The following is a 24727-nucleotide window of genomic DNA, read 5'->3' on the forward strand; positions in this document are numbered from 1 at the left end:
CCATAATTAGTTTTGCACTTTATTTTTCAAAAAACAGCAGCAAATGAGTTTGTGCACTAGATGGAATGCAATGCATATCTGTACATGTGTGACTTGATCATAGATTCAAAAGCTGTGTCTGAGTGCACTAATCACTGACAGAAGGTAAACAGTGCCTTTTTTTCTTTCAATATCACAAACACTTGTGTGTGAATGTCCCTTTTGGTATTTCAAACCACGTCAAACCAATCTTAACAAACACTGAATTAAAAACAAAAGATTTAACGCTGCCCCCCTCACACTTGATTACATAAAAAAAATAAACAGTACATGACCATCTTAAAAATAAGTTTGGTTTTATCCACCAAATAGCAATGAATATGGTAATTTAAATGCTCAGAGTGCTAAGTTTGATTTTAAGAAATATACAATAAAATGATGACGCCCTTCAGTCTGAAGTTCTGCAATTCATCACTTTCAGACAAACTTAAGCCAACTATGAGTGATTGACAGAGGTATGTTCTGAGCAGCTCTGGGATGTGCTTTGAAACAAATGGGTACAAGTCAAGGAATTACGAATGCAGGGAAGCGGGTTTTGGTGCTCAGACCTGACCTCTATACACAATGCTGGTGTTCACTTTGAGTGGAACATTCAGTGGATTTTAAACCCATGGTTAGTCTTAATCTCAGCGCTGATGCATAAAAGAAAGTTCTGGTCCTCCAACAGTCATGACGACGGATGTCCTGGCAGACCATCAAATGAAGTTCAGTCTTTCCCGTTCCCCTCGTCAGAACAGCTTTATCATGCTCTCTCTTGACTTGCCAACACCCACCCACTTCACTAAAAAGAGAAAACATTTTCTAATGATAATTTTGTCATTTCTAAGCATGCCAGTAGGATATATGTCTTTCTGTTGCTGCATATGTCAGTGGCTGAAACATTCTAAATTAATAAATGAAATAGTATGTGTATTTTTACCTGGCACCTGCAGGAAATTCTCGATAAAGTGAATGTAAGCTTGAGCCTGTGATGGCAGCTCATCAAAACTGCGCACTCCCTCAGTGCAACAACACCAGCCAGGAAACGTCTCATAAGTCACGTGAACCTTTGTGAGGACGTCCATGTTTGCTGAAATATACAAATATTACCTCTCCATTATCAGAAAAGGTCTATGCTAGTAAATGATAAATAGCATGGCAATATTGTAATGTGTGTGAATATCATTGTAATGCGTGACAAATCTGAAAATGTGTTACAATTGATAACTTACCAGGAAAACTGGGAAGAGGCTTTCCATCAACTGTGTAAGCTATGCCAATCTTTATTTCTGGCAATGTGTCAAGAATGTCTAACTTGGTCAGTGCAATGCTGAGAGAAACAAAAGGAAAAGTGTTGTTAAATTAAACTGAACAAATCTTAAGTTCAATCTTTGTAATAGCTACAACAAAGAAAAATAGAAACTGGTTAAAACTGTTATAATTAAATAACTTTCCCACTTGTACTCTACCAAAAGGTTTGAGGCTTTAAGATTTTATTCAGCAAGGATGCACTAAATTGATCAAAAGTGCCAGTAAAGACATTTTTAATGTTACATAATATCTCGATTTCAAATAAATTATGTTCTTTTGAACTTTCTATTCATCAAAGAATCCTGGGGGAAAAGTATCACAGTTTCCACTAAAATATTAAGCGGCACAACTGTTTTCAACATTAATAAGAAGAAATGTTTTTTTTGAGCAGCAAATTAGCATATTAGAATGATTTCTGAAGGATCATGTGACACTAAAGACTAGAGTAATGATGCTGAAAATTCAGCTTTTATCATCACAGAAATAAATTATATTCTAAAATATAATAAAAAGAAAACCATTCATTTAAATTGTAATAATATTTCACAATATTAGTTTTTTTTTATATAAAAAAAAAAAAAAAAAAAAAAAAAAAAAAGAGCCTTGGTGAGCAAAAGAGACATTCAAAAATATTCAAAATTTTTTACTGAGCCCAAATTTTAGAACGATAGTGAATTTAACACACTGAACATAACTCACGCTGAAAAACCATTAACCATGTGGGCATAGCGAACCAAAACCAGGTCCAGCCATCCACAGCGACGCCGCCTGCCTGTTGTGACGCCAAATTCCCTCCCTTTGCTCTGCAGCAGATCACCAGTTTCCTAGAAAATAAGAGAGAATATGTTCAATTTCAAGTACAATACATGTGAAGATATGTCACAAGTTTTACCCACTGACACACCCTGACACAGACTCACATTATCTTGCTCAGTAGGGAATGCTCCCACTCCCACCCTGGTGGTGTAGGCCTTCACCACTCCATACACACGGCCAACGTGAGACGGAGGGACTCCAAGGCCTGTGCAAACGCCTCCGACGGTACAGTTTGATGAGGTCACAAATGGGTAGGTCCCTGAGAGAGATGGAAACATCCTATGTTAAGACGACATTTGTATCATTCACACTGTCAAATACAAATTCCACTGTCCTCAAGGTCAAAACATTTTAAAAGCACACCAGTGGATCTTCCCGTTTATGCGGGATTGCCATTCATACCAAAATCGATATCCAGTAAAGCAGCATTAGCTCCTTCCACCAGAATCTTCTTGCTTGGTCCAGTAAGGGCTTTGTGCATGAAATAAACCCCATCAGTTACTAGCGGCCGTAACCTCTCAGCATAACCCTGTGGGTGAAATAGAAAAAATAATACTGGGCAGGTTCATGATTTAGAAGTTGAACACATACTGAAAGATGCCGAGATGCTAATCACCTTCAGTTGCTCCAGCTCAGCATCAGTATCAATATTAAGGTTAGGATATGTGGTCTGAAAATGACCAGCCAGCACCCGAAATCTGCAGCGAGATATTTACAAGTTTTTATATGTCTTCATGAAGTCCTAATTTTCACAGAGAAAGTCTAACAAAAGCAGATATGATTGTTAAGAACAACACACAGAATTCTATGTAATCAAGTAGTTTTCTGAAAGATTAAATAGAAATCTATCATGCTGCTCACTTTTCCTCAAATACTGAGAAGTCTGAGACCAGATCACACACTCTCAGTCCATTACGTGCTGCTTTGGAGGAATATGCAGGTCCAATGCCCTTCTTAGTTGTGCCCAAACTGTAAAACAGAGCAGGGTGAAATCAATATCAATCTGCAAATGTGAGCTGTTATAAGTGAAAAAAAGAAAAAGAAAACCCACTTTTTCCCTGCCTGCTGCTGTCTCAGCTGCTCCTGTATCCCATCAACGGCCTGGTGGAAGTTGAACACTACACAGAAAAAGAGAACACCTCTAATTCTAATGTCATAGATATAAGTTTCCTGGTATTTTTATTTTTCCGTGACAAAACATAGTACAGTACACAGTCAATGTCATCTGGAATAAGGCAAAATTACTCAATGCCTCATGAAATCAAAACAAAACCATACCAATATGTGCCCTGTCAGATATCTTCAGTCGTTCCTCCCACCCTTGAAGTCCTAAAATAAACAAAGCCAAAAAAATAAAACTCATTAACCCCTTACTAGACACCCCCCATTTTGACAAGTGGGGCATATATGACAAAAAAAGTTGCTGCTCACAAGTCATTCTGGATAGACACATAATCAACATATATTTAAAAAGCTGACACATGAGAGTTAACAGTTCAAGACTCAGAATTACTCAGACTGTTATTAGTGTGGAGATATATAAGCTCAAACATAAAAATAAAAATATTAAGAATATAATTTTAAATGTATAAAAATATTACATAAATGTAGTAAAACACCATATAACCACAATTACAGTGAAGCCACAAGTGGGGTCATGCTTCATTTCAAATATGAGGATTATGTCTTTAAAACTATGCATTTTATTAATCATTTCATAAGACCATGTTATGTGTTTTTAGAGAAGGCTAATAAAAATGCTAATGAAGTTATTTATGGCCCTTATAACTCTCCTGCACTCTAATGTCTATGCACGGAGAACTGCCTATTCACGACTTCAGATCAAGTACAAAAAGTTTTTGTATGTTTTAACGTGCAGTGAATGTTGAACAACGATGATCTGGGGCCGACTGCGATCTTTGACGCAAAGGGGTTAATGTAAAAAACAGCATTAACACTTCATCTAACAGAGCTAAAAAAAAATACATTAAAAAACATACTTATATATGCTACTATCTACACATTGCAGAATTTTTGACAACCTTATTTAAATGCAGGATTAAATTAAAAAATGCAATATTTTGACAGTGAAAATCATCGCGACTGACAAATAAATCTGATACTGTATGTCAGAATAGATCTGTGCATTAAGTCTTGCAAACTAATAGACTTACTTGTTCTATGTAATGCTTCTAAGCTCCATGTTTCTTTGTTCTACAAATTACTGACTTTGTTGTTGCAACAACCACAGCTTTTTGTAAGGAAGACTGCACTTTTTAGATAATTTTCATATTTGTATATTTCATGTTTTTATATTGTACGTTATTATTATAATGTATGTTATACGTTACTGTACGTTGCACGTTAAGTACCTTTAAGTTAAGTAAATATGACTTAAATGTTCCTTTTGGTTTTGTTTACTAAAACAAAAGTACTTGGTCACCACTAGGTCCAGATTATAATTGTGACCATTTGTACGTACTTTGTAACAATAGTTGTTCTTTTTCATTTGCAAAAATACTAAGGTATACATTTTTAGCGACATTGTCCAGCCCTGATATGCAGGCATCTTAAATACATGGAATATGCATTAAGCAAATTATATCACAATGACCTCATGTTTAACATTGTTGTGTATTTCACTCCATAAACTGATCATTTTACCATCGCCTTTCTGCAAGTTCTTCTCAGCCTCATCAAAAAGTCCTGGCAGGTGTATCACAACACCATTTCCTGTGGGACAGAACAAGAAAGGATCTCAACAATCACAACAGCAGGTCAAAGGTTAACATCCGATCCCAAACAATGAAACGAGAAAAATGCAATGAGAAATGACTGAGTTTTAATGGGGAGTTATAAAATACATAATGCAGCGAGCACTTAGTTAAAACTAGGGGGCAGTAATGCAACATGTTATTTAATAGGAAGATCAAACAAGACATACCAATAAATGAGATGGCCTTTTTGTTGAGAACGCCACTAGGAAGCAGGTGAAAATCGTACTCAACCGAGTCCACGACCACTGTGTGTCCCGCGTTATTTCCTCCCTGATAACACACAGTTGATGCAAACATGAGCGCAAATATCGCGATAAGATAAAAACCGAGCCGCAGGAAACATTGCATCACTTGTCCTGCCGCCAAAAAAAGTGTCGATGACAACAATAATGGAAACTTTGCTTCATTGTGAGGTTAGTGATGCGTCTTCTGAAACTGGTTGTTTGCCACTTCCGCTTTTACCTCAATTAAACTGTGCAATAAACGTAATCCTCAGACAGCACAGACATAATGTTTGCTCATAAACTCTTATAAACACAAATTGATGCGCGGTTGGATACACACCTGGCATCTGCATACAATGTCGGCGTCCATTGCCAAGAGGTCGACCACTTTCCCTTTCCCCTCATCTCCCCACTGAGCTCCCAACACTACGGTCACTTTATTCTGGGGCTCCCGCAGGATCCGCAGCGAGTCCACACTGTCTCTGGAGCGCTTGAGCACGGGTTCACCGTTCAGCGAGGCCGTTTCCTGACCATTAGACATTGTGCTATCCGCAGCCATGCCGAGTGTGTGAGTCTGAAGAATAGCGTAAAAGCGGCTACGCTACTGCAATAGGGAAGCTCACGAGATTGGCCTTCAAAATAAAAGTCCGGTAGCCAAAAACAACAAAAGACTCGGTGGTTTAAACACACGACCTTGAAACCTGCACTGAATGAATTAACACATGCATGCTTGTAAAAAAATATCGGAATTAAATCGGAGTGTGTGACTCATGCTATTGTAATGAAACTCAATTAAGTTTTTTTTATTTTTTTTCCAGGTTGTTGATATTGGCAGTTTTAGACGCTTGTCATATCTTGCTTCACATAGTATTTTGGCGGGTAAATTTTATGGAAACATAACAAAAACATTTTTTTTTATTTTAATTTTTTTTTATTACTTGTAAATAATGTTTGTGTCTATGTTAATATTGTTAATACTGACATTCCCTTTGGCTGAGGCTTATTTTGTTCAACCATAATAACATCTGTAAACTTCTTCACGATCTAGTAAAACTAGTAATCTGAATATGTATTTAATATAAACAAATCGGAATATTTATTTAATATGAAAACAAGTTTGACTCTCTGAACTTCTTAAAAACAGCCAGAGGTCGCAAATCCAAACATTGGTAAATTGCATTTTAAAAAGTAAAAAGTGTATAGCCACTTCAGCTATTAAAACATTTTTAATTAGTCAGTTGTTTAAAGTATAGTTGGCCAAGAGAAGACATGCATAAACTGGACAAAAAACATGCTATTCCACTGCTTTGCTCGAGCTTGATAACGGAGGCTACTCATGAACTGCAAGCAGCTTATGCTCATTATCTACTTTTCAGACAGCAGACAGTATGTTTCTTTGGAATAACGGACGATGTTATCAATCAAAACCCTCTCAGAGACTTTTGAAGGAGAGTGTTGGATATCTGTTATGTGTTGTTTACTGCTTGTCTGTTTGTATGTTGGGAGTATGGTAGTGTACAGGTAGTGATAGAGCTGTTATAGCACTGGGCTTTTATTTCTCTAATTGAAGAACAGTTAAGTTGCAGTTTAAAATGTTTCAATTATGTCATATTCTCTGTACATTCTTTAGGGATCATCCAAACACAATAAAAAGGCGTTTCACCAGTGTTTTGTGTGTGTCAGCTGTTTCACCACAGGTTTTACTGGCATTACATCAGGGTGAGTGTGAGCTATATGCCAGAGAGATCTATGCATAATTCAATATTCAGGTACTTTTTCAATTGTTAAGAGTATTCTTTTTTTTATTTATAAATGTAAGTTAATATAAATTAAATGTTTATTTAATTTAATTTAATATGATGTAGTATGTTTGGACTTTTACAGCCAAGTCCACCATTGTGGGCCCTGCTGGGCATTCGTCTAGAGGGTTTTGTGCCTGCCACTCTGCTGCCGCTGACACTCACTATAGTATGTTATTGCTGTCTTCTCTTTAGTTGTCCCACTTCCCCCAAAACACATATATTACTAAGTGATATATGTCATGAATTTATCAGATTATTTTAAAAGGAAATAATGCAATTGGACACAAAAATATGTACATCAAATCATTGACCCTTATATAACACACACACACACACACACACACACACACACACACACACACACACACACACACACACACACACACACACACACACACACACACACACACACACACACACATAGTGTGTGTGTGTGTGTGTGTGTGTGTGTGTGTTATATAAGGCTCAATGACTTGATGTGCATATTTTTGTGTCCAATTGCATTATTTCCTTTTAAAATATAATTTGATAAATTCATGACATATATCACTTTATTCTTTAAATCTATTTATTTTGAATTCATTTTTAGTACATTTAAATAATACATTTTATATTTTGTAATCTTAAACCCCCAAAATGTACCATAACAATATCAAATTTTAAACTAAATACTATGGCATCATTTTAAGTTTGAAACCTTTCATATAAACAAATGTGATAAATATCAGTAGTTTTAAAGCTGTTATGATCATTGAAAAACTTTTGTCCAGCAATTTGTATATTCTCAAATGTCAGTGTGGCACAACTGAATTGGCAATGTAATAACAGTAGTGGCAGAGTGAAAAGGTTTGTAGATCTCTCTGAAATACTGGTAAAAACTGCTCATTTCAAGTATGGGTACTAGGTCGGTACACTTTCCATGTCACTATACAGTATATACATATACATATCTACCGCCTGACATAAAAACAGTCAAAAATGAATTTAAACTATTTGAAATGTTATTTAACAACTGAAACTAAAACACATTGTTCATGACATAACAAATATGCATTACATTAGATTTGAATATATATATATATATATATTGTATTTATTTATTTTGAACACATGTGCTTTTCCTTGGACCTCTGACCCAATTGGCAATTGAGAGCCCAAGAGGACTTTTTCATGATGTTAAAACAGCCTTGAGTGAGTATGAATATATATTTAGAATATAGAAAAATTTGAATGTTTTAAATAAAACATTTGAATAAAAAATTAATATAAAAACGAATATATATACATATATATAATACATGTAAAAAGAAAATCTCTCATAAATCATGAATATTTGCTCACGAGCAGATTCTCGGTCTTGGAGCAAGTGTGAGAGATTTACGATGGTTTAGGAACCAGGTGGTGGCTCCATTAACAGAGAAGTTAGTTTTTCGAGCGTGCATGATTCCCATGTTGGTGAAATGCATCGGTCCCACTGCTGCCATCTTCATCAGTCCTCTCTTCTTCAGTGTGGGTAAGTTAAAATAGCAAGACAATAATGTAGAAATATTCCAGCAGATGGCGATGTCGAGCTCTAATAACAAGCAGTGAATGTAGGCTTGCTTGTGTGTATGCTTTTAAAAGGTATTGTATAACTGTTCAGAAATGTTTAATCAAGTCAAGTCACCTCACCTATATATAGCACTTTATACAATAGATGGTGTCAAAGCATCTTTACAGTGATAAACAGGAAAATAAGATTCAATGATGCAAACAGAATTCAACTCTGCTTTAAAGCAGCTCTAAAAAGACATTACTAAACAGTACTGCTGTGCTGCATGGTTAATCATATCGCAATCGCGATGTCAAGCCTAAGCAATTATGAAATGCTGTGATTTTATGAAATAAATAAATGCATGTGTGGACATGACAACCCATTCTCTCTGAGAGCTATTCCCTTTCATAGGTCTCTCAACACTGCGAATATCGCTATGGGAACACCTTCGGTGTGGACGAATGTCTGAAGCCCTTATACCATCAAGCCAATTTGATTGGCCAATAGTGCTTAGCACCACTCTAAAAATACGTCATGTATGCTTCATATTAGTGTGCTAGGCGCTATTTCCTCAGATTTGATTCCTTCAGGAAGCGTATTTTCGTATTTGTCGTGTTCTTTGCTATAATTCAGAGCAGTTTTACCACTCCTCTCAAGCGGACACAATGAGCTTCAATTAATGCCTCGACCCGTGTGACAGGCTATCGCAGGAGGAGACACTCATGACAGGTGCGTGCAATGTCTGGGTCTTAAAGGGGTGGTATAATGCCCTTTTCACAAGATGTAAAATATTTCTATGATGTCCCCAGAGAGTGTGTGTGAAGTTTTAGCGCAAAATACCCCACAGATATTTTTATATAGCAAGTTAAAGTTGTCACTTTTTGAGGGTTTGCAAAAACGCACCGTTTTGTGCCTGGCCCTTTAAATGCAAATGAGCTGCTGCAGAGGTCGGGGTTTCAAGAGCTTGTGTCTGTTAGCAGCTGCTGATACCTCACGCAGACACTAAAATGACAGAAACTGTTCTGCCTTTAATGTTAAACAGAGTCAGATAAGGATGGAGAGACTCAAGAAGAAGTGACAACATGTAGAATGCAACAGGACATCTCTGAATGGTTAGTTGATGAATTTATGTTGCTGATGTGGAGTTAACTATCTTCAATTAGGATATTCTGTCATGATAAATCTATAAATTGCTCATATATGAACTGTTGTGAGATGCACACAGAGTGACTTTCTATTGCATGTGAAAAGATGGATGCTAAAGTTTGAGCTGACTCACAAATGTACTCTTATACAACAACTTTTCCTCTTCTCAACATGGACTGCGTGTTCCCGGGGGCGGGGTTTATGTAAATTCTAGGGTTAGTGATGTCACTAACCCGAGAGGAATGTCGTGTAGTCCCAACCAGCCATTTGTTGTAGTACTTTTCTTTAAAAGCAAATATCTCCCTTTGCTTTGAACTTTGAGCGTTGTAACTTTGCAGATGTTGTTTATGCTCAAACAGCAACTTTACACACTAACTAAAGTTAGAAAAGTGAAATCACACTCAACCACCCCTTTAAACATGCCCAGGCGGGGCTTAACGGCCTATCTGACTGTCGTCACTGTGATAGCATGTGTTTGAAAGTTTTGCGCTCAAGACTCACCTGCTTTCTGTGGAAAGAAGGCCTTGCGTTATACCCTCGCCTCTCCATTTCTGCGGTTGCAAGCATCAAGACTCACCTGCTTACTAAGGAAAGAAGGCCTTGCGTCATACCCTCGCCTCTCCATCTCTGCGGTTGCACGAGATGGATGCTTGGGGTGACGATTATGAGCTTGAGCGCATGGAGAGCGAGTAGACGGAATATTCGCCCTTTCTCTCTCTCTCTCCCTCTCCCCGAGCCGCTTGCTCGCAGACTAGCACGGCTCGGACCCCATCATTTTCGTTCGTGCCGATTTGCGGCCTACTCCAGAAGCGATGCGATTTCTTTCGGTTGTGGCCGGTTCGACGACGATGACGTTTTGTCTACGGCGGCCTCTGATTCTGAAGAGCTTATAGGCGATTTGTGTGGCTCTCTCCCTCAGGAGAAAGTGCACTTCTCCGTCCTATAACAAGCTGTTAGACGTGGTTACTCGTGCTGTAAACAAGCTGGGGCTGGATTGGGACAGCAAGCCTGCTCAAACTCAGGCCCAGTCAAAGTTGGACGATTGCTATTTGACTAGCCACGCCCCAGCCCAGCCCCGTAGGCCTCTCGTGACCTGGGTTCATTGCCCTATGAGTTCAAAACTGGAGTTCCTGCAAAGTCGTTTTTCGGAGGGTGCGACCCTGGCCACTCTTAAGGTGTACGTGGCGGCTATTTCAGCAGAGCATGTAACAATAGGAGGGGTTTCCGCCGAGACGGCTTAGGCCTTTCCGCCCTGTACAAATTCATTCCCTTTTGGGATTTTGCCATTGTTATGGAAGGTCTGGCAGGTCAGCCGTTCAAACCATTAGAATCTGTGTCAGAGAAGTTTTTGACTCTTAAGACAGTTCTTTTGGTGGCCCTTTCCTCTCTTAAGAGAATAGGGGACCTGCAGGCTCTTTCTGTCAGCCCTTCCTGTATGGATTTTGCCCCGGGACTGGTTAAGGTCTTGATGCGTCCCAGGCCAGGATACGTTCCTAAGGTCTTCTCAACCCCTTTTCGTTCCCAGCAAGTGGTTTTGGAGGCTCTTTCCCCTCCTGATTCGGAGACTGGGAGTTATGCACGGCCTCTGCCCGGTCAGGGCACTGAAGATCTATGTCGACCGCTCAGCCCAGTGGCGTAGATCGGAGATCCCTCTTTTTAGGGGCTCTTCTTTGGGGCTCTATTTGTGTTGCGGCAGGATGGTCGTCTCTGAACACTTTTATCAAGTTCTACGGTCTGGATGTGAGGATGGCTCCCGGATCCCAGGTCTTATCTGCTTGAGTGGACACTTTCCACGGTCTTCCAGCCATTCTCAGGTATGTGAAGGCATTATGGTACAATCGTTCCCATAGCGATATTCACAGTGTTGAGAGACCTATGAAAGGGAACGTCTCGGTTACGTATGTAACCTTTGTTCCCTGAGTAGGGAACGAGACACTGCGATACCGACCTTCCCATACTTGAATAGTGCTTCCTTCGTCATGGAATCTAAGGAAATAGCGCGCAGCACACTAATATGACGCATACGTGATGTATTCTTAGGGTGGTGCTAAGCGTTATTGGCCAATTAAATTGGCGTGATGGTATAAGGGCTTCAGACATTCGTCCACACCAAAGGTGTTCCCATAGTGAAATTCGCAGTGTCTCGTTCCCTACTCAGGGAACGAAGGTTACATCCGTTTCCAAGACGTTTTCCCATTTTCTACACCGCTAATAAAAAGAAGACCAGTCAGTTTCAGTTTAGGCAGTGGCACGTGTGGCGCTTATGGTCATGTCGTGACTTTTTGCGGTGTGCAGCGCGGAGAACAGGTGAAGATGATGCCGAGCAGATGGACTCTCACACCACACATCCATTTGCAAAAACAGCTGTACCTTAATTTCAGGTAAGATAACCATCTCATGTGAAACTTAATAATCAACAAGATTAGACAGAAGACCACACTGATGAGAAAACGGAAAAAACAAATAGCATGTCTAACCCACAAATAGACATACATTTGTCAGAGTATAAGTAAACAATGTCATGAATACGAGTATAACTGTAAGTATATGATATAAAATATACAATAGACAAAAAGCATAAATGGATCAATACAAGAATAATATTTGAAAAGATTAATCATAGAAATAACCATAAAAGAATAATCATAATTATCATATGCATATTTTTCTTTCTTTTTCTTATACACCACGTTTAACAAGATTTCATCTTTAACATGAATGAAGTTCAAGTTAATTTGTTTGGTTCTTTGTTCAATCTCAAACAATTATTTTATTTGTATTATTAAGAGGTTTGCACAACTGCAAACATTAAACTTTGCTAAATTAAATGTCTTTTACTGGAAGTATTATGTTAACTCTGCTTAACTATAATTACAAAAACTGAAACTAAATATATAAAAACTAAATATAAATGTGTTAACAAAATAAAAACTAATCTAAAACTAACAAAACCATTAATGAAACTAACTAACTAACTAACTAAAACTAAACTGAAATTTATAGGAAATTTGAAAATTATATTAAAATACAAACTAATTAAAAAATGCAAAACTATAATAACCTCGTGAACCGAACATCTCTTACTCTTTAAGATACAGTACAACTTACCAAAATGTTTATGCCTCATACATAATATCGATCAATCAGTGTTTTTCAACCGCGGAAAGAGGTCATTAACAGCTGGAGAACAATATGTAACATAACGTTACAGGAAAGCCATTTAATAGCACGTTAGTTGGCTACACAAATTATATTATTGTAACTTTGCTATTATAGCCTAGTAAAAACCACATTATATTTCATTTGAGTTGTTATTTTTAACCTTTAATAATAATATCAGCTGACAGGGTGTATGTTTACAGCATTAGGTGAGATATTTTTATCTTAACATGTATCTACTGTAGCTAATATTTATCCAAATGAATCGATATTGACTCAAGATCGGAATCAAATCACAAGATTTTAATTGAAATTGTGAAATTTGTGTCAAACAATAATAAAAACAGTAACCTACAGTCATTGTACCATGATGTAAACATTGTAACATGTTGTTACTAAACTTAACAAATTTCTGTTTAGTTACCAATTGTTTTGACAGTCACAATACACATCCTGCATTATCATAATCACTGATCTGTGTGTGCATTTTCCTTGAGAACCAAGCAAGTTGAAACCATTTGTTTATTATATCGCAATCGCAATATTGACCTCAATAATCGCAATATGACATTTTCCCCAAATCGTGCAGCCCTACTAAACAGTAATTATTCAGTTGAAATCAGTTCAGTGTTGATTCCTTTCAGTTTAGTAACAGTGTAAAGTACATCAATTATGAAATGAGTTTAATTCAGCTATATAATTCCAGCTAAGTTGAGTTCTCATCCAATAGTGTCAGTGCGGTCAAATCAGTAATATTGCTGAATATTAAGTGTCGCCAACTGAGCAAGTCAGAGGCGACACTGACAAGGAACCCAAACTCAGGTGACAGAATGGAGAAAAGAAATTTAGGAGAAACCTCAATCAGGGAGCCAGTTCTCCTCTGGCCAATGAACGAACATGGTGTGATTATGATTAAAAACTCAGCGTGACAGGGAATGTGGAGTTTAAATATTCCATTATATGTTCTGACTTTCCTGTGTTCTTTCTGTCCCACATAACCCATTTCCATCATATCACTGACATTGAACAGCTTCGCTTTGGACAAGACACTGTATTTGAGATCCTAATTTGTGCAGGTAAATGCTTTAAAATGCCTAACATTTGATGTCGTCTCATCTAACACTTCATGACATGTTATCATTTCAACTTTCCAGTTCACTTATACCTCCATTTTTGCCTTCATATTCATCAGAACAGGCGAGTTTCCGTGATATGTATAAATACAGTGTCATCTGGTTTGTGTCTCATCTCAGACTTCAATTTCTTAATGATCAGGTCATCTGGTGGGACCTGTATTGTGCCACTCGTTTTGGAACTGGATGGATTTTTCTGCCATTGGCTCAGTTTTACTGTACCCACAGAGGCCTGTGATTTTGTTCCATATAGGGGAACAAAATCACAGGCCTCTGTGGGTACAGTAAAACTGAGCCAATGGCAGAAAATGGTGGAAATGTAGGCTACCTGAAAGTCTTAAAAAAACATGACTGGGGCATGAAAGACAGTAAATGAAGCATTTTGCTTTCATGCAAAAGACTCAACATATTCCACACATTCATCAGCCTAGATGCTAAGTTAATGACTGTCATGTTTCATTTCTTTGTGTTTTTGTGATAATAGTTTTCAAACCGGAGTGTAGCTCGGTGGCTCTTTCTAATTTTTTAATTTCTCTTTCATTCAGTTAAAGTGCAGTTATCAGCTGTCATGTTGTTAAAATTAAAACCAGATGCTGATGTGTATATAGTACTAGAAGAGCAAAGAGCAGCAAGGAAGGACAAAGAGTCACACTGGAAGCAAAGTTGCATAAAATTGGATGAGGGTTGTCGAAGGTGTCACTCCAGGGATCTCTTTACACAGGTCAGGAAATTCGAACTCTCTTTCAAGCCCGTAAAGGAATGATAAAAGACAAGTATGGATGATTCTTGACTGACCAGCAAGACATTATAGTCATTAGAGAGCTTTATGTAAGCACTAGCAATAGAGAACAACCTAACAATGACCCAGTGGAAATAGAACCAGCAATTTTAAATGAAGAAGTTATATGGGCAATGCAGCAATTAATAAAGAACAAGGCTCCTGGTTTTGACTGTATCCCAGCAGAATTGTTGAGTCCTATTCCACCTGCGGCCATCAAAGCAATTTGCCAAAAGATCTGGGAATCCAGGAACTGGCCAAAAGATTGGAAAAGATCAGTTTTCATACCAGTACTAAAGAAAGGCGATGCAAGGAACTGTTGCAACTACCGTTCAATAGCCTTGATTTCTCACACAAGCAAAATCCTTCTAATCCTTCTACACCCAATCATAGAAACAGAACTACCTGACTCGCAGACTGAGGTCGTGGCACACGTGACCACATAGCAAATCTGCGGTGGATCATTGAAAAATGTAATGAATATCAGAAATACATGTGCTTCATTGTCTATAGCAAGGCTTTTGATTGTGTTGAACATGACAAGTTATGGAAGGTACTTCAAGAACTGAGTCCAAACACATATGGTGATACAGAATGGTTCTAAATTGAAAAGGTGTGAGACAAGGCTGTATTCTCTCCCCATTTCTCTTTAATCTTTATGCTGAAACGATCATAAGGAAATTAGGTCTGGAAGAATCCGAAATAGGTGTGAAGATTGGCGGCAGAAATATCAATAATTTCCATTGATGTTACAACTTTATTAGCAGAAAAACCATAGATGAACCACCTTGTAATAAAAATTCAAAAGGAAAGTGAAAAGATGGGACTCCAACTGAACATCAAAAAGACAAAATTTGACAACAATTTTACAACCGGAACAGGAGCAATTAAAGTAACCGTCAATGGAGAAGAAATTTAATGCGTTAAGGACTTCTGCTTCTTGGGATCTATGATTGACCAAACCGGCGACTGCACACCTGAAATAAGTCGCCAAATTTCATTCGGACGTAATGCAATGCTGAGCATGAACCAAATCTTGAGGAGCAAAGACATCAACCTCTAAACCAAATGCAGGCTAGTCTAAGCAATTGTGTTTCCTATATCAACATACAGATGTGAAAGCTGGACTATATATAAAATAAAAAAAACGATCGAAGAAGGATTGACGCCTTTGGGTTGTGGTGTTGGAGAAGGCTCTTAAGGATACAATGGACAGTGAGGGTTACCAACAGAGAGTTAAGAATATTTTTATTGGGTTTATTTTTATATTTTATATTTATATGTTTTCTTATTAATGTCATTTTAAGTTGAATGTAATATATTAATTAATTTTGCTATGTGCTTTTGTCATGTTCTTTTTTTGTATTTAAATTTTGTTTTTTAATTTATTACTATTTTTAGTTTTAGATTTCATGTTTCGTATCTTAAAGGGATACTTCACCTCTGGAAAGATGAATGTGTATTTAAAATAGGTCATTTATGTAGAAGAAATGTGAAATTATTTTTGAATTTGGAGCTTTCTAGACTGAGAAAAGCCAGAAAATTTATTTTTGGCTTATGTGGATGAAAGACAACAACTCCCAGAATGCACTTGCTTCGCTGCCCTAGGAGGCCACTCCCAAGCCACGCCTACCGAGAGCGCAGTTTAAAACAAGGCGGCTAGGCTACTAGTGAGACTCCGTGACGAGTTTGCCCAGTATTTTGAGATCGCCCAAAATGTCCGGGATTCGGCTTTTGCGTTCTACAGTCGCCATTCATTATGTTTACTGTGGCGAGCAGGACGAGGCTGAGGGCCGCGGGAGAACGATGAGAGGCCGGTGCCGTGATTACTGAGACGCTCCGGTCTCATATCTCTCACGGAGGAGCGGGAATTTTCTTAGCAATGTTAAAACGCACATCAACCGATCACTTGTTTAGCGTTCATGTAAACACTACAATCAGATTCACCAATCGGAATGAATTCAGTTAGATTGAAACAAAAGGTGTGCATGTAAACAATGAATGGCGACTGCAGAAAGCAAAAGCCGAATCCCGGACATTTTGGAAAAAGAGGATGGTAACCCCCCTACTACTCAGCTTTCTCCACAGAACAAGAGCCTGCTAGCTTAGCTTCCAAAGAAAGACGGCTGATACTATGTGTAACCTTACATTCTGTGAGTGAGATCCCACCCTCTATGGGCTGGTTGAAAACATGCGGGACAGCCCCTCCTACTGGCTGTAGTCTTTAGCCTCTGGCCAAAAAATCCTCAGATGACGCAAAATGACGATTTTTGCGTCATCGGAGGATTTTTTTCCAGACAAAAAATACCGAAATTTCTCATCTCAGGGGGATATGAGGGTGGAAAGCACGGTAATTCGAAAATACTACAGGTTTTCTACTAATACAAAGCTTAATGCTAAATCCTGAAGTATCCCTTTAAACTTACTTTATTTCAGTTAGTTGCCAAGGCAAGTTGCTTTTTCATCTAATATTTATATTTTATTTTATTTCAGTTTTATTTCAGTTAATGAAACAATTTTTATTAGTTTTAGTTCTTATTTTATTTCAAAATGACAACCCTGATAAATGACATTCTAAAAGTTATTGTAAATTGCAATAATATTTCAGAATATTACTGTTTGTACTGTATTTTTTTATCATATAAACGCAGCCCAATATAACTTATAAATCATCAACGTTGTCTTTAGTGCACTTTTAAGGTTTGCTTACTCTGTTTCTATTTTCATAGTTTAGTTATGGTGATGATGACCAGTGTATGAAGAACATCCCCTTAGAGACATGTAGATAACTAAACAAACAGACTCAAAGAGCTGAAACTGGAAGTCCCGTACAGTTCTCTCTTGTGAGTGCTCCTCATTTATGCCTTTCAAAATAACCTTGGGGTTTGGACCTATAATCAGCATTGTGCATCTTCCTTCTAACAAGCATTCTGTTTATTTTGGATCTATCTTCTTTTGTTTGATTGGGATCTTCAATGATTTGACACCCTCCAAAAATGTACTAGTGCAAAACATTTCCTGCACATACAAAAATAATATCTCCTGTGTTTGTTGCCATATAACTTCTCAGGTCACAGTGAAAAGAAATCTTCCAAACGGCAGCTCCTGCCCAAATACACATTTCTGTGGAATGTTGGGGTTTGACTGTATGAGATTTGAAACCATATGGTGGGCATCAGCAGCTGTCAGTCTTCCAATAATGATTGCCAATCAATACAACACAACATTTGATGTTCAACAAAAAGGATTTCCACCCAAAAAAACCCACAGATTTTGTATCTGAAACTTTAGAGTACGTGTCAGCACAGCGACGTTGAGGATGAAAAACCTGAGCCCTTTTTTCTCCTCTGAGTGTTCCGAATAGTTCAGATTCGGCTGAGGAAGACTGAGGCTCCAGGAAACTTTAATTCCAGGGTCCTCCTGAGGCCTGGTGGAAACCCAAACGCACCGTATCTGGGAGCTGTAACAAGATAGGCGCAGTGGGACGCGGCAGGGCTGTCTGAGGTTTATTACCGTTCTCCAAACAAAACTGTTGCCCTTTGCTTCATCTACATTGACCCTCAGGTGTGAAGGACTGAAGGCATTCAGTAGCCAAGAGAGTTTGCTTATATGTTTTGTATTGTAGCATATATTCATAAAATGAGATCAGGCAGCGGCTATAAAGCTTTACAAGAAATCCAGATTTTGTGACTCCAGGATTTTCCATGATGAATTAACTGTCACCCTCAGGAGCACCGGCTGCTGACTTTTTGCGGTCAGGGGCCTAATGCAATTCCGAGGGCAGCCATTGTGTTCTGAAACTTTGAAGCATTCCCAGGATATCTTGCCTCCTGGAATCCATGCCGATTGTTAATGTGTTCACCATTCTCCCGTTATATATTCACATATGCGTTTCATTGGCCTCATGCGAATATATGGTTTTCCACTGGCAGTGTCAATGACAAAACCATCAGTGCTGGTGAAATATGGTGTTAGTAGGTGTATTCTGAAACCAAGTATCGATTTATTTTGTACAACTGTGATTTATTTGCCATTTTTTATGGAAGATGTTCTGTTTTTCTAATAACCACGAGCAGAAATAAGTATCCACCAACACAGATGAAGAAAAAATGACTGACTGTTCTGAACTGAAGCTCAATTACATGCAGCATAAGAACGGCAGTAGTGTTAAGCATATTAAGAAACTTCCATTGGAAGAACATATTGTTTTAATGATTGAAAAAGAGGATTATTGGAGTCTGTTTGAGGTCAGTGGGTTGCCTCCAGCTAGACAGCCAGAGATCATGGAAATAATGAGAGTTTTGTCATCATGACTCTCTCTCCTCCTATTCCAGACCTTTTCCTCTTTATTGGTCTCTTTTGTAGCAATTTAGCTGGCGAAATATGGAATATCTGATCATCTTTTAATTCATTTTCCACTTCACACTGCTCAAAATCTTCTTGCCCCCTTCTCCCTCATAAGCAGGTGTCTGCCTGGCTACGTCTGACAGTCTGTTGCGTTTATTATCAAGGTGAAGAGTTAGAAAGACATTGATAGCCCTGGAATCTTCATTAAGGGATCTGATTATCCCGTTTAGAAAGCCAACATTACCTACACTTTCCACTGATGGCCGTGCATAGACTTACAGCAGATTTTTTAGGATCTCACAGCTATACAGTGTGATGTATGATAAGAGCACTACTTTTGAAAAACTACTACTACTGTATGAAAAACACTATTTTGTGTTTTAGCGTCGTTTCATGATTTCCCATTTTCTCGGTGTACAAGCAAACAGATAAGTGGACACGAGGGAATTTAATGCGATTTAAAAGATTTTTTTTTTTTTCTCTTCAAAGACAACAAAGGGGATTTTCGGTGTAATTACAGGATGGCCAGATTTCCTGTCTGTGAGCAGCAAATGTTATTGTGATGTTAAAACTATTTTTGCCACAAACTAACACAGATCTTGATAGTTTTCGTCTGTTCTGCCTCAACTGCATTTTTTTGTTTTGTTTTATCAAAGAGCCAAAGTAAATTTTGAAAGTCCTGTTTTAAATGGAAAAAGCAAAGACTTTCTGAGCTTGCTATCTATGCCTTCCCATATCATGTTACGTTGAATTCCACAAAACCCACAACATTCCATTCATGGCTTTACATATTATGTTTAACACAGACCATACATTTGATAATACATGTGTGGTGCAAGGAAACAAATGTTGCTCAAGTTCACCCTGTCATTTTTCTCCATGTTTTGAAACATGGATAACTGGAACTTATTAAATGTTCCCTAAGATGTGGCTTTGTCTTCAAACCATCCGCTTCACAATGTTAAACAGGCTGAATAAAACAACGAAGGAGTCTGTGCATTGTCTCCTGTAGACATGTGACTGCACCGTTGTTCTTTTTAAAGGGTTGGGAGTAATTCAAGAATGAGTTGGAGACAGCTAAGATGGTCAGAGCCCTTGCAAATATCTCCTTTACAGAAACGGGCTAGCCCGGTGAGATGGAAAACTTTAATGGTAATTGAGTCGCCTTTTCTCAAGATGAAATATCCTTGGGAATACATTCTGCTGAATTCGTTTACCATGTGGTTTTGACTAATAGTTTCAGGATGTCTAATGAATGATGAGTGGCTGCTGCCTCCTGCTCAGAGGCCGCTGTTGGGTCGGCCTCGCTCGAGAGCCTTGCCGCTTTGAGTCAATAAATAAACGATGGAACCTATTAAATCTGTACACACATGAACTCAACACCTTGTTTTTATAAAGCTCATTGGATGACACATATGCTTCAAGGTAACGTGTCTAAGGTGTACTGTATGTGTTAGGTAAAGGAGCTAAAGGCCATAACAAAGCAGATTTTATGTTCTTTTATCCCTTTTTGACATCTCACGGCCAACTGTTTAAGAATGATATAGCCTATCATCGGTTTTCAAACAGTGGGATGTGACTCGTGATGCTCGGGTAGGTCGCGCAAAGTGTTTGCAGACAAGGCTTGGATTATCTTTTATAACGTGCCTTAGAAAAAAAAAACATTACTGGTCTGCATCTTGAGACAAATCAATGGCACTGACATATTTTAGGTTTGAGCCTTGTTGTCAGTGAAACCAGAGGAAAAATTCTGAAATTCAATGAACCAGTTTGTTTCATGATGAATTTGTTGATGGCCATAATTTGAATTTACATTTTTCTGACATGACTCACCACAAGTGTGTTGCAGATCGCGACAGTGTTTCTTGTTTTTGGAGGAGGCGTTACTCACATGCAGCAGCACACAAAAATGCACATACATACACATTTACATGGACACTTTATATTTCAATCGGAATACAATGCTAAACGCACCTAGTGAGACAGCTGTAATCTCTTATTAATTGGATATTTATTGAATCGATCAGGAACTCTGGAACTCAGGTTTAAAATCTTCAAATTAATGCTTCACTTAATTAACTCATAGAATCCGTCAGATTGGCTTCTGAATAAAAGTATTTCTCGCTTCCTGAACTGCAAGGCCAATGCATTATTAGGCACTTGAATATAGCTGCTCTTACTTGCCTTGCCATCAACAAAGCAGAAATATAGACTTTTTTTTCTGTATGCACAGTCATGTCGTTGTTCTGTCCTCGTTTATATACCTTTCTGTATACATTATATGCAATGAAATGCATTAGTAAGTTTATCCAATGCTATAATATGACAAGGAAAGAGAATATATATATAAAAACGTGTATATATATATTCTTCTTCTATCAAATGTGTTCTAAACCATTCATGGTGGGTCTCAAGATTTATTATACCTCTCTATATAGGACCTAGCATGAAAAAGTGTTTAAACATTAGAGTGTGCTACTAACAACACTAAGGTCATGGGTTCAATTCCCAGGGAATGCATGAACTAATAAAATGAAAACAATGTTGCTTTGAATAAAAGTGTCTGCCTGATGTAAAAAGCTATGGAAACCCTAATCTATACCACTCACAGTCCCACCGGGGGTTTCCAGATCGTTTTCATTAACCCTTACACCTCACCTGGTGTCCTTTACTGCTCCCTGTATGGTCCAATTGTGTGTAGACAGATATATGTTATTGCATAATAGGTATGAGAAAAAAAAAAAAAAACATTAGTTAAGCTTCTGCTAAATACTAAGGGACTGTGTTCGATGGCAGTGAATCAAGAATTTTTCAAACATTAGAGGGTTCCAGAAGGAGTCTGCTTAGAGCCTTGCAGTAGCAGAAGAAACATGTGATCTCAACATAGTGATACTTCTGTTAGCAATGTAACCAGACACTAAGCCTGCCAAGCACTTTTATTCCGAGGGGACCAATGAGATATTTTGAGGACTTTAAGATCATAGACTACCAGCAGACACCAAACACTTGAGTTTTTCTTTATATCTTGGCCTTTACAAACTATTTTGGGTTGTCTAGAGTCTAGACCATAGTCAGGTTGCGTTATTCAGAGAGACGTCTGTGATTCGATTCTTTTCATAAAGCATCACTGCTGAAGACTCCGCAACAAAGACCTCGATCACAGCAGGGAAGAAAGCTGAGTGGAATGTGAAGGTTTCTCAGTCTAAGTAAGCAAATCTACAGAGAGAATGAACAGATGCTAACTAGATCAGTCGTAACGGGGCCAGCATATGCTATGCACATCAGTTAGAAGAGGGGCTGAGGTAATAAAGAAACTAGAAGTCATTGCAGACTTTCATACCTGGCTTGAGGACCTGAGTAAGACGGTTTTATAGATCAAAAGCCTCCTACAGTCACAAATGAAAAACCAGAGAGGGATGGACGAGGCCAAGGTAAATGGCTAGATGTCTAAAGAATAAAAACTGGGGAGAAAAAAAGGATGGTATAAGAAAATAAATGTTCAGAGTTCTGTAAATGTTAGTTTGCTCTCAAGAATCTGATCTAATATGGAAAAATGAGAAGCTTATCATGGATAAAGTAGTGAAGAAAGAAGAATTATTGGTTTATTCTCCACAGTGTAGGTCACAGATGTGTGTTTTATTGATATTTCATCAAATAAGTAACTATGATGATTCATTTTGAACTAATAAAGGAAAAGTGTATACGTAGCGTTTCGATGTTGGTTACAACCTCTGACTTGGAACAACTGATGACAGAATGAAATATAGGCTCGGTCTGTGTACTGAATTAGAAAAGAATTACATAACAGCCCATAAGCTTCCAGTTTTTCCAAACTCCTCTCCACCAAACGACACGCGTTGTATATTCCTGCAAACCCTTTAAAACAGCCCAAACGACCCATTTGAATCGAAAAAACACAGAAAGAGCACATCCCAAACCACCCAAGAATCAATGTAGCAGTATTTTCCTGTTTATATGTGAAAACCTCATGAGCTAAAGGTCATCAATGGCTAGAGAGGCTAGCAGAGATTCCTACTACTACTAGTGCAGACATCTCTAGTGGTTTTCTGATCTCTCAACTCAGGGTGTTGAGAAAATGGGAGACAGGATGTTAAAAGAACCCCCCTTCCAAAATTACTAACTCCCATTTCCAAGCATTCCTCAGCAGGATATTCCCTTAGGGACCATCAATTTTGTGTGTATACATCGGGCAGGGTCCTTCATGCTCTGCTGGGGGCAAACATACAAACAACATCCTTTGTTAGTCATATGGAATCTGAAGCTTCGGCAGTGGGATGTGGAATGTTGCCTTTAATAGGTTAAACACTGTAGCTGTTGACTGAGTAGTATGGCCTACAATTTTCAGAAACAAATAACAATATAGACCATATAAACATATAGGCTAAATTATGATTTTTTATTTTTTTATTTGTTCCAATTGGATACTGTAAAATAGGCTAAATATAAGCCTACTTTGTTTGTTTCATACGATTTTTTATGTCCTTTTTGCTAGTTTAAAAAGACTGATGAATAGGCTATGTCTCAAGAACCTAAAGTAGGCTAAATGTATGCCATCACAGTAACACTTCCCGGTTCATTTAAAGTCGGACGTAGGCTTATAGCCATACCTGAAAAATGACAAGCTGTTCAGAGAGTAAATCATGAATTTAGTAATCGCTCTGAACGATTCGCTGACTGAGTGAGTTCGAGGCTGTTTCGAGAACCAGTTCACAAGAGTCATTTGTTCGCGAATCATCACAGTTCGTGCTGTGTTCATTTATTGTCGCGGGGTTTATGATGACGATATCCGACCGCTCCGCATTTGGATAACACAGCTTAGATTTTGAATTGGCCTACTGTCTTTTTTTTTTTTTAAATGAACCAGAAAAACATAGCCTGGTATCTGGTAAATGCAGTGGTTCCCAAATGGTGGATGTAGTCAGGGGAGAGGGCCAATCTGATATAAGTGTTTCCTTTTATGACTGACCATAGCAGGCCTGTCTGAAAGCTGTGCACACACTGAATTGGCTGTAATCATCATTAGTTATCACTTTAATATAGTTTTAGCCAGCCTAGGGTGCATAAAGATTACTATCATATTCTACAGACAAAACTGTAAATACAAAAAGGTTCTAAAATGACCGTTTGAACTTCAAGCTGTACATTTTTGATTGCTGAAATGAAGTGAATTTGGCAATATATTCAGTCTGTTTTACTGACATCGTTTCTCAATGTGGTGGAAAAAATTGTTCAGCTGAATCCGTTTTAATGTGCTTGTCATAGAAATGTTCCAACCTATGAAACACACAAGCAGTTGTGGTGCTTTAAGCATCCAGTCTTTCTGATCTCCATTCAAGAAGCCTTATCTTGCACAGGCAAAGATGCAAATCTCAATATTTAATGTGGAAATGCAGGCAGATGTGTTCTCAGACTGGAGAGTGTTTCAACATCTGAGAATTGAGGAGGAAAAAATGGCCCATGTAGATTAGTGTCTCTGGAGGATACATAAACAAAACCAAGATTCACCTCTTTTGCTGAATTTTCTTTTTCTCATTGAAAGAATTCATCCATGTTTTTACAGAATTCATCTGTGGTGCTTCTTTTGTCTCTTCAATGTCAATTTTTATTAGATTATTAAATTATTTTATCCATATACAATGAGGTATTAGGAAAATTTGGTCA

At 38.0% G+C, this 24727-nt stretch overlaps 2 protein-coding genes across 2 annotated transcripts; one reads left to right on the plus strand and one right to left on the minus strand.

Moving 5' to 3' along the window:
• Window positions 1-6: 6 nt before the first annotated feature.
• adssl (adenylosuccinate synthase, like) lies at window positions 7-5748 on the minus strand. The gene is made up of 13 exons (XM_082140528.1): window positions 5487-5748; window positions 5090-5192; window positions 4810-4878; window positions 3424-3474; window positions 3197-3263; window positions 3007-3114; window positions 2762-2843; window positions 2548-2674; window positions 2250-2404; window positions 2029-2153; window positions 1251-1348; window positions 959-1108; window positions 7-820 (listed from the first exon to the last, which is right to left on the minus strand). The coding sequence occupies exons 1-13, from the start codon at window positions 5703-5705 to the stop codon at window positions 768-770; spliced, it is 1407 nt and encodes a 468-aa protein (XP_081996654.1). The 5' UTR covers window positions 5706-5748; the 3' UTR covers window positions 7-767.
• Window positions 5749-5896: 148 nt separating this feature from the next.
• Window positions 5897-9230, plus strand: LOC309477588 (CAAX prenyl protease 2). Its single transcript, XM_082140863.1, has 2 exons — window positions 5897-6897; window positions 8281-9230. Exons 1-2 carry the CDS (start codon window positions 6739-6741, stop codon window positions 8473-8475), a joined length of 354 nt encoding a protein of 117 aa, XP_081996989.1. The 5' UTR covers window positions 5897-6738; the 3' UTR covers window positions 8476-9230.
• Window positions 9231-24727: the final 15497 nt, after the last annotated feature.

This window comes from Leuciscus leuciscus (assembly GCF_965113295.1).
Source record: "Leuciscus leuciscus genome assembly, chromosome: 16".
Lineage (NCBI taxonomy): Eukaryota > Metazoa > Chordata > Actinopteri > Cypriniformes > Leuciscidae > Leuciscus > Leuciscus leuciscus.

Excerpts from the sequence above, each read along its gene's own strand:
- adssl (XM_082140528.1), bottom strand. The coding sequence starts at position 5,705 with ATGGCTGCGGATAGCACAATGTCTAATGGTCAGGAAACGGCCTCGCTG. Across the intron at positions 2,675-2,761 it reads CTGAGCTGGAGCAACTGAAG|GGTTATGCTGAGAGGTTACG; the intron begins GTGATTAGCATC and ends TTTCACCCACAG. Across the intron at positions 821-958 it reads GAATTTCCTGCAGGTGCCAG|TGAAGTGGGTGGGTGTTGGC; the intron begins GTAAAAATACAC and ends TTCTCTTTTTAG.
- LOC309477588 (XM_082140863.1), top strand. The coding sequence starts at position 6,739 with ATGTTTCAATTATGTCATATTCTCTGTACATTCTTTAGGGATCATCCA. Across the intron at positions 6,898-8,280 it reads TATATGCCAGAGAGATCTAT|TTTGCTCACGAGCAGATTCT; the intron begins GCATAATTCAAT and ends AAATCATGAATA.